Source organism: Mobula birostris, chromosome 10, assembly GCF_030028105.1.
Source record: "Mobula birostris isolate sMobBir1 chromosome 10, sMobBir1.hap1, whole genome shotgun sequence".
NCBI classification, from domain to species: domain Eukaryota; kingdom Metazoa; phylum Chordata; class Chondrichthyes; order Myliobatiformes; family Myliobatidae; genus Mobula; species Mobula birostris.
In genome coordinates, this window is record NC_092379.1 from 118706107 (window position 1) to 118716534 (window position 10428).

The 10428-nt window shown below is 41.4% G+C and overlaps 1 protein-coding gene across 1 annotated transcript in view; it reads left to right on the forward strand.

Moving 5' to 3' along the window:
* LOC140203735 (uncharacterized) overlaps nucleotides 1–9364 on the forward strand; it is a 29308-nt gene extending 19944 nt beyond the window's left edge. Inside the window, exons 9-10 of the mRNA XM_072269768.1 lie at nucleotides 7818–7910; nucleotides 8085–9364. Of these exons, the coding sequence (XP_072125869.1) occupies nucleotides 7818–7906 (89 nt within the window). The 3' untranslated portion in view covers nucleotides 7907–7910; nucleotides 8085–9364. The remainder of the gene's footprint in view (nucleotides 1–7817; nucleotides 7911–8084) is intronic.
* Nucleotides 9365–10428: the final 1064 nt, after the last annotated feature.

Genomic DNA, 10428 nt, shown 5'->3' on the forward strand with positions numbered 1-10428 from the left:
AGGTCCTCAAATCCCGGCAACATCCTTGTAAATTTTGTCTACACTTTTTCAATCTTCATTTCATCTTTCCTGTAGGTAGGTGACCAAATCTCCACACAATACTCCAAATTAGGCCTCACCAGCGTCTTATATAATTTCAACACAAGATCCTAAATCTTGTACTTAGTACAGTTATTTATGATCGCCAATGTGCCAAAAGCTTTTTTACGATCTTATCTATCTGTGAAGCTTTTTTCAAGGAATTATGGATCTGTATTCCAGGTCCTTCTGTTCTACCACATTCCTCAGTACCCTGCTGCTCACCGTGCAAGGCCTACCCTGGTTGATCCTTCCATAGTGCAACACCTCATACTTGTCTGTATTAAATTCATCGGCCATTTTTTCAGCCCTTTTTTCCAGCTGGTCCAAATCCCACTGCAAACTTAGTCTTCCTCGCTCTCTACTATACCCCGCAATCTACTTTGATCAAACTATCTTATTTGGCATTAAATTGCTTTTAGTCAGACATCTTGGATCAAGTGCACAGCATTTTTAAGGGGGAGGGTGAGCACCCAGAGCTCGTGGTCCATGATATTAATAAAGACTCGGATGCAGGTGGATACTTTCCTGGTGTCATGGATTCTTGATTACCTGACTGGCAGACGTGTGCTTGCAACACTGTGTGTCCGACAGAGTGATCAGCAGCACTGGGGCTCCACAGGGGACTGTCTTGTCTCCCTTTCTCTTCACCATTTACACCTCGGACTTCAACTACTGCACAGTGTCTTGTCATCTTCAGAAGTTTTCGGATGACTCTGCCATAGTTGGATGCATCAGCAAGGGAGATGAGGCTGAGTACAGGACTACGGTCGGAAACTTTGTCACATGGTGTAAGCAGAATTATCTGCAGCTTAATGTGAAAAAGACTAAGGAGCTGGTGGTAGACTTGAGAGCTAAGGCACGGGTGACCCCTGTTTCCATCCAGGGGGTCAGTGTGGGCATGGTGGGGGATTACAAATACCTGGGGATACGAATTGACAACAAACTGGACTGGTCAAAGAACACTGAAGCTGTCTACAAGAAGGGTCAGAGCCGTCTCTATTTCCTGAGGAGACTGAGGTCCTTTAACATCTGTCGGATGATGCTGAGGATGTTCTACGAGTCTGTGGTGGCCAGTGCTATCACGTTTGCTGTTGTGTGCTGGGGCAGCAGGCTGAGGGTAGCAGACACCAACAGAATCAACAAACTCATTCGTAAGGCCAGTGATGTTGTGGGGGTGGAACTCGACTCTCTGACGGTGGTGTCTGAAAAGAGGATGCTGTCCAGGTTGCATGCTGTCTTGGACAATGTCTCCCATCCACTACATAATGTACTGGTTGGGCACAGGAGTACATTCAGCCAGAGACTCTTTCCACTGAGATGCAACACAGAGCGTCATAGGAAGTCATTCCTGCCTGTGGCCATCAAACTTTACAACTCCTCCCTTGGAGGGTCAGACACCCTGAGCCAATAGGCTGGTCCTGGACTTATTTCCTGGCATCATTTACATATTACTATTTAATTATTTATGGTTTTATTACTATTTAATTATCTATGGTGCAACTGTAACGAAAACCAATTTCCCCTGGGATCAGTAAAGTATGACTACGACTATCAAAGTGTGGCAAGGTCCTCCAAAGTGAGTTCAGGGAGTTAGGATCTAAGTTAAAGGACAATGTTTCCAGGGTGATAGGTATCAGGATTGCTACCCATGCCCCATGCTAGTGAGTCTAGAAATAGGAAGATGATGCAGTTTAACACCTGGCTAAGGAGGGAGGGCTTTTGAATTCTGGATTATTGGGCATGTTCTAGAGAAGGTGGGAACTCTACACATGAGGTGGTTTACACCTCAGCTGGAGGATAGCCAATATCCTTGCAAAATGGTTTGCTTGTGCTGCTCAGAGGGGCTTAAACTAGACTTGCAGGAGACGTGGGAGCAGAATACCAGAGCATCTAGTGGAATGGTTGTGGGGAAAGTAGATGTTAAACCTGCGTACAAAGACAGGAACCGAAAGGTTGAGCATGGTAGAACTAATCTTCTGAGGCACTTGAGCATCAGAAATGCAAGAGGACATTTAAGAGGGAAATTAGGGGCTGAAAGAAGGCATGAGGTTTCTAGCAGACAAGGTGAAAGAGAATACCAAGGGCCTCTACAGATCTATTAAAAGTAGAGGCACAATTAATTGAGTTGAAAATCAGCACAGTCATCTAGGCATGGAGCAGAAAGTAATGGGGAGATCTTAAATGGATTTTTTTTGCATCTACATTTACTTAGGAGACTGACAGAGTCTGTAGAACTGAGGCAACAGTAGAGAGATCATGAACTGTATCTGGATTACAGAAGAGCAGGTGCTTGCTGTTTTGAGGCAAATTAGGGTGGGTGTATCCCTGGAGCCCAACAAGATGTACCCTCGGACCTTGCAGGAGGTTAGTGCAGAAATTACAGGAGCTCTGGTATTTAAAACATCGTTGGCCCCAGCTGAGGTGCTAGAGGACTAGAAGGTAGCTAATATTGTTTCATTGTTCAAGAAAGGCTGTAAGAATAACCTGGGAAATTGATATCAAGCCCATTGGCGTACAGTAGTAGGTTAAGTATTGAAAGGTATTCTAATGGACAGAGGATATATAGTTTTTCGAGGAGTTACTAGGAAAGGCAGTAGACGTTGTCTACATGGACTTTATCAAGGCTGTTAGCAAAGAGATTGATCCAGATGGTTTAGTTGGTTGTCATTCACATGAAGTGGTAAATTGGATTCAACATTGGCTTAACAGGAAAAGCCAGAGAGTGGTGGTGAATGGTTGCTTCTCTGACTGAAGGCCTGTGACCATTGGTATGCCTCAAGGATTGGTGCTGGGTTCATTGATGTGTGTGTCATCTACATTAATGATTTGGATGATAATGTGGTAAACTAGATCTGTAATTTGCAGATAACACCTAGATTGGAGGCATAGTGGACAGCAAGGAAGGCTATCAAAATTGCAATAGGATCTGGACCAGCTGGAAAAATGGGCTGAAGAATGACGGAGTTTAATAGAGACAGGTGCGAGGTGTTACAATTTAGGAGGGCAAACCTAGGTAGGACTTGTGCAGTGAACTGTAGGGCACTGAGAAATGTGGTAGCACAGAGGGGTCTGGGAGTTCGGGTCCATAATTCCCTCCAAGTGGCATCACAGGTAGATTGTTGTAAAGAGAACTTTTGGCACATTGCCTGTCATAAATCAGAGTACTGTGTATGGTAATTGAGATGTTATATTGAAGTTGTAAAGAAGTCGGGGAAACCAAATTTGGAGTATTGTGCGCAGTTTTGGTCAACTACCTCCAGAAAAGACATGAATAAGATTGAAAGAGTACAGAAATGTACAAGGATTTTGACAGGTCTTGATGACCCAAGTCATAGAGAAGGGTTTATTACATTAGGACTTTATTCCTGGGAATGTAGGAGAAATGGGGAGATCTGATAGATGTATACAAATTTGATGGGTATAGATGGGATAGATAGGCTTTTTCCATTGGGTTTTGGTGGGACTAGAACTAGATGTCATAGGTTAAGTGTGAAAGATGAAATATTTAAAGGGAACTTTATTCAGGGTAGTGTGAGTGTGGAATGAGCTGCTAGTGTAAGTTGTAGATATGTCAAAGTAACTTTTATGATCTAAGTACATATGTCACCATCTACAGTCCTGAGATTCATTTTCCTGTGGGCATACTCAGAGTAGTAACTATTTCAGGATCAATGAAAACCAGCATGCAGAAGACAAAAAACTGCAAGTGCAAATATAAGTAAATAGCAATAAATATCAATAAAATGAGATGGATTCTTAAAATGAGATAATTGACTATAGGAACATTTCAGTGATGAGGCTGAGGCTCTTGTACCTTCTACTTTATGGCAGCAGCAAGAAGAGAGCATAACCTGGGTGGTGGGAATCTGATCTGTCCTACGACAGTGTTTCATGTAGCTGTGTCGACTCCTAAGGAAGTAGAGGTGCTGCCATGCTTTCTTCACAATTGCACTTACATGCCGGGTCCAACACAGATCCCTTGAGGTAGTAACACCCAGGAATTTAAAGTTGCTAACCCTGTCTTCCTCTGATCTTCAATTGAGGATTGGCTCACGGACCTTTGGTTTCCCTCTACTGCAGTCTATAATCAGTTAATTGATCTTGCTGACACTGAGTGAGAGGTGGTTGTTATGATGCCACTCAGCCAAATTTTTAATTTGCCTCCTGCACGCTGATTCAACACCACCTTTGATTCAGCCCAAAACAATGGTATCATCAGAAACTTGAATAGGGCATTGGAGCGATACCTAGCTACACAGTCATAGGTGTAAAGTGAGTAGAGCAGGGTGTTGATGGAGATCGTGGAGGAGATTTTGTTGCCAATCCGAACTGTCTGCGGTCTACAAGTAAGGAAATCTAGGATTCAATTTCACAAGGAGGCATTAAGCCCAAGCTCTTGGAGATTATTGATTAGTTTTGAGAGGATAATGGTATTGAATGCTGAGCTGTAGTTGGAAAAAGAACATCCTGATTTATACATCTTTGCTGTTGAGATATTCCTAGACTGAAGAACCAATGAAATGATATCTACTGAGGACCTGTTGCTCTGGTAGGCAAATTGGGGCAGATCCAAGTTGCCTGTAAGGCAGGAGCTAATACACTTCATCATCAACCTCAAGATACTTCATCACTGTGGATGTAAGTGCAATTGGGCCATAGTCGTTGAGGCAGGTCACCATGCTTTTCTTGGGTGCCGGTCTGATTGAAGCTTCCTTGAAGCAGGTGAGTACTACAGACTGCCAAAGCGAGAGGTTGAAGATCTCATTGAATGTACCAGCCAGTTGGTCAGCACAGGTCTTCAAGACATGGCCAAGTACCCCATCTGAACCAGATGCTTTCCATGAAAAAACTCTCCTGAAGGTAGCCTGCATGTCGGCTTTGGAGAAGGAGATCATAGGATCATTGGGGGATGTGGTGGTTTGTGATGGTTTCTCCATGTTCTGATGGTCAAAATGAGCATAGAAGGCATTAAATTCATCTGGAGTTGAAGCACTACTGTGCCACATGTTGCTTGATTTAGCCTTGTTGGAGGTGATAGCATTCAAGCTCTTCCACCACTGTCAAGCATCCTTCATTGATTCAAATTTAGTCCAGAATTTCCACTTCGCCCCTGAGATGGCTTTCCGGAGATCATACTGGCACCTCTAAGAATTTCCTTGGTCTCCAGCCTTAAGTGCCTCTGATCTGGCCCTCAGCAGATTTTAGATGTCATGGTTCTTCCAGGGCTTCTGATTGGGGAAGATTATGAATGATTTAGTGGGGATACACATCTACAGCTGTTTTAATGGAGTCTGTTACAACCATGGTGTATTCATTCGGATCTCTAGATGAGTGCATGAACGTGGCCCAGTCCAGTGACTTAAAGCAATCCTTTAATTGCTCCTCAGCCTCCCATGACCACTTCTCAGTTGTTCTAATCTCTGGAGCCCTGCTTTTTAGGCTCTGCTTGTATGCAGGTAAGGAGAAGGGCAGCCTAGTAATCTGATTTATCAAAATGCAGTCTAAGCAATGTAAGGTAGACCTTCTTTATCTTTTTGGTGCGTGCATGCATGTGCATCTATGTGTGCGTCCGTGCGTGTGTGATGATGGTGGGACAATGTCTTTATCATGCCTTTACAAGGCACAGACCGAGAGACAGAGAGAGAGAGAGACTGTAGCACTCCACTCCCCACACAGACACTTCGCAGCATTTTTTCCTTTATTTTATGAGGTCGAGTTGAGATCTCGACACTCAACCCAGCACAGATGGAAAGCGTACTCGGGAGCGGACCCAACTGAGTTGGAACCCGGGAACCTCCATTCCAGAGTCCAACACTGATGTCATTGCACCACCAGCCAGCCCCAGACCTTTTTAGTATGTTGCGATGTCTGGCACAGCAGGTTATATGCTGGTGATAATTGGGCAGGGTTTACTTCTAACAAGCTTGGTTAAAGTCTCCGACTATAATTTGAAATACATTGGGATGGGCTGTTTCTTGCTTGTAGATGGCATTCTGCAGTTTTGAGAGTGTTTGATTATAGTCAACTGCTGGTGGTATACACTGCAGTCAGGATTACACAGCAGAACTCCTGAGGTATAAAGAATGGATGGCATTTGATTGTTAGGTGTTCCAAGTTGGGAGGGCATGAGTTTGACAGAACCAGCACGTCCGAGCAGCAAAGAGAATTAACCATAAAACACAGCATGTCTGCAGATAACCAAGTTCTTTTTAAAGACAATTGAAATTAATCTCAACTGCCTCATATACAGCAGTCTTGCCCTCAGATCCCTAATTTTATTCTCCAGTGACTGCAGGTTTACCAACAAGATGCTGGGTAGAGGAGGCTTCATCCCTCTTGAATTTCATCCTGGCTTGGATTCCCCCTCTCCTTCCACACTTTTAGCCATGGTGCCAAGTCTTACAGGTGCCTTGCCTGACTGGTCCAAGTTCTTCAGTCAATCATGAGATCTGAAGGTCATTGAGGCAATTTAAAAGGAAAATTACATGCTGCAAATTGCAGCAGAAGTAATTCAAAAGTATATTTAAGAGGAATTTTGGAGCAATTTTCTTCAGCCCACAGAAAGTCACTTTTGTTCACTAAAGCCATATGGGTTTGATTTCACTATTTAAGAGAAGTTTGTATAAGTACATGGATTGGAGGGTGATGGTCCAGGTGCAGATCAATGGGACTAGTCAGAATAATAACTAGTCAGCATGTACTTGGTAAGCAGTAGGACCTGTTTATGCTGTAGTATTCTATGATTCTAATATTTCCATGTAATCACACTTTGCTAAATACTACATATTTCACTTGATTACACCTCAAAAGGACTTCTCAGTTTTCAAACTTTCAGATGAAACTACTGTTAATTTAAATTATCCAGACTTTTCAAAATGAAGTATTGGTTATACAGTATGTTGTTTCCTTGTGAGTAGCCTTGTGACATGAGCTTTGACTTTTGCTATTTCAGATAAGCCCCACCCTGGTGTTTTTCTTTACATGGGCATACCTCATTCCATCTGCCCATCATACCTTCTTTATTTGGTTCTGCCAACCATCAACCAGCCTCTATCCCTCTGCTAACCCTCCCCCTCCTTCCCTCGCTGATGTACATCCGCAATCATTTTTGTCACTGTCCTAGAGGTTATTGATTGGCCTCTGGAATAGCAGACTCAACCACATCCTCAAAAACTGCAAATATTGGTGTTTGACCCTGGAGTTAGTGTCTCTCATTTATTCACTGCACAAATTCCCCAAGAGCTCAGAGGAAAAGGCTAACCATTCTGCTCCTTGTTTCGATGGTGAATTGGTTCAATATTGTGAAATAAGGATCTTGCATTACTTGATCTGCCACTTGGAGCTGCTGCCTCGAGTCACCACCTGTCTGCTAGTGCCTGGACCAAATGCGTGGGGTTGATTTCTGGCATCAGGTAACAATGGGCAGCATAATAGCATAGCAGTTAGAATGCCAGTGACCCAGGTTCATTTCTTGCTGTTGTCTGTAAGGAATTTGAACATTTTCTCTGTGACTGTGTGGGTTTCCTCCAGCATTTGAAAGAAGGGTTAATGGTAAATTGGTCACTTGGGTGTAATTGGGCAGTCTGGTCTCATTGGACCGGAAGGGCCTATTACCGTGCTATATCTCAAAATAAATTTTTTAAATGAAATTCTCACTGGGTGTGCAGTACTATGGTTTAAAACAACAGTAGACATCTAATGTCAAAATAAATTGAGAGATTTTTTTTTAATCTTAGCTTCACTGAAAGTTCGAGCATATATTCCTCTGCAGTGGAAACAACGCATTATAAAATTTATCTGTGAGGAATCTAATTTGAGGAAATGATCAGGTATGTTCTAGAATCTTAACCTAACTTGTTTATTAATAACATCAGAATCCACTGATGCTTCTAAATGAACATCTCAAAAAGTTATAAAGGTTAACAAATAACTCTGCATTTTTTAGTATAGAAACTTGAATGCTCTTTTTCCAACTGATCATTTTTCCTTCTTTTTACAAACAGGAAATATCTACAAAAGAACCTAATCAAAAAGGAGCCAGACTGTTGAAACTCTTGGATCCAAAATTAGTTAAATTTAATTTCAGGGCATGCTGCTTAATGGATTAATTTGTAGCTGATTGTGCATTATTGGAACTTCATTAATCAATGTACTAAAATATAAAGGAACTTTATAAGTGCATTAACAAAAGGATATTGGAATTGTGTTATGTTTTGGCAGACTATCCTGAGAAACTTTTATTTGTGGGCATTTAAGTTAATAAAAAACATGATAGAATCAATTTTTAAAAAATGCACACGACAAAAATGGACAAGCGACCAATATGCAAAAGACAGCTAGCTTGCAAATACAAAAAGGCTGTGTCCACCTCTTTCTGGAAAAAAAAACAACAGACCCCATTTGTTACTTGGGACGGTCTGTATTTGTTCTTAGTGTGGAACACCTAATTCCAAAACTATCCACCAGTGAAAGAGAATCATGCTTTTCAATCTACTACAGATCTAGAAGTTTGTTACTTTGCCTCTTGGATAACAGTGGGAGGGAAGGGTTAGATTGATCTTGGAGTGGCTTAAAGGATTGGCAAAATGTCATAGGCCAAAGGACCTGTACTGTGCTATACTGTTCTGTATTCTGATAGTGCATTTAATTGATTTTACCAAAACAAGTTTTCAACATGGTAGTACAGAAATAAATAATTATTAGATCAAAGTTTGATAGATTTGTCTCAAACACCACTTTTTTTTTTATAGTGGGGTCCTGTTAATTGGGATATTAGTTATTCAGAGCAGCAGTTTACTTAGGACAACTTGTAAAGAGCCAAAACTACATTGAGAAAATAGCTGGAATTCCCTTTTATTTATTTGGGAGACTATGTTGCTTAATTGAGGTAGCAAACTGTTTCCAAAATTTCTGTCTGCCGTCAGTTCCATGCACTTCTCTGGCCATTAAACACTACTTCAACAAGAATTAGGAAGAATTTGAAAGCATCAACAATTGTCTTCAATGTTACAATGAAAATTAAGATTTGGAATGTGCAACCTTCTAAAGCAATGAATGAAGGTAGTCCATGATCTGCACTAGATGTCTGTAAAATTGTTCATTTATAATCAATCAAAAGAACACAGCAACAAATTCCTCTGATAACTAATACAGTTTTATAGTTCTGTAGTGCTATTGGTAGTGTTCTAATTTGTTCTGTATTTAATTTAAATTCACTAATTGTTACTCAGTTAAATGGTAGTTTGCCTGGATTTCCATTATATGTAAGACATGCCCTGATCACATCACTCTATAAATAAAGCATGATTTCATTCCACATAAACCCATACATTCTATTAAATTGTGTGAAAAGATTATTAACTAATATTCAAAACTCATCAGTTGGCATAGTTGCATTGCTAGTGGAGCTGCATTGACTCGGCTGCAGTCACGATTTCTAGTACTGTCTGTACAGAGTTTGTACGTTCTCTTTGTTACCGCTTGGCTTTTCCCCCAGGCATGTCAGACTCCTCCCACATCCAAATGGCATGTGGGGTAAGAGGTTAACTGGCCCTGTAAATTGCCACAAGTGTGCGGTTGAGTGCTGCTATTTGGGAAAGTTAAGCAAGGTGTGGGAGAATAAAATGGGATTAGTGTAATTGGGAGCTTTAAGGTCTGCACAGACTTGGTGGGCTGAAGGGCCTTTTGTTGCTGTATGATTTATCAACTTCATCCATAGCTATTTTGACATCAAGGTCTGTTGATGTTCTTGCTTCCACTCCAGTTCAGTAAATTCCAAGGATTCTAATGAAGCCAATGTTGTACAAAGTTCATGAATTTGTTATCAAAGTACATCTATGTCACCATATACAACACTGAGATTCATCAATGAAAGGCTGCACCCAGCAGGATGGACAAACGACCAATGTGTAAAAGGCAGCAAGCTGTTCAAATACAAAAATTTTTTAAAAATATAATAATTAAGCAACACATATTGAGAACACGTTGAGTCCATAGGTGTGGAATCAGTTCAGTGTTAGGGTGAATGAAGTTATCCCATCTGCTTCAAGACCAAAGAGCTGATTGTAGACTTCAGAAAGGGGAAGACAAGGGAACACAAATCTTAGAAGGGTCAGCAGTAGCGAGAGAGAGCAATTTCAGGTTTCTGGTTGTCAATATCTCTGAGGACCTAACTTGGATGCAACATACTGTTGCAGCTATAAAGGAGGCGAGTTAGTGGCTATATTTCATTAGGAGTTTGAGGGCATTTGGTTTGTCAACTAAAATGCTTAAACTTTTACGAATGTACAGGAGAGCATTTTGACAGGCTGCATCACTGTCTGGTGTGGGGTGGGTTCGAAGTAAATT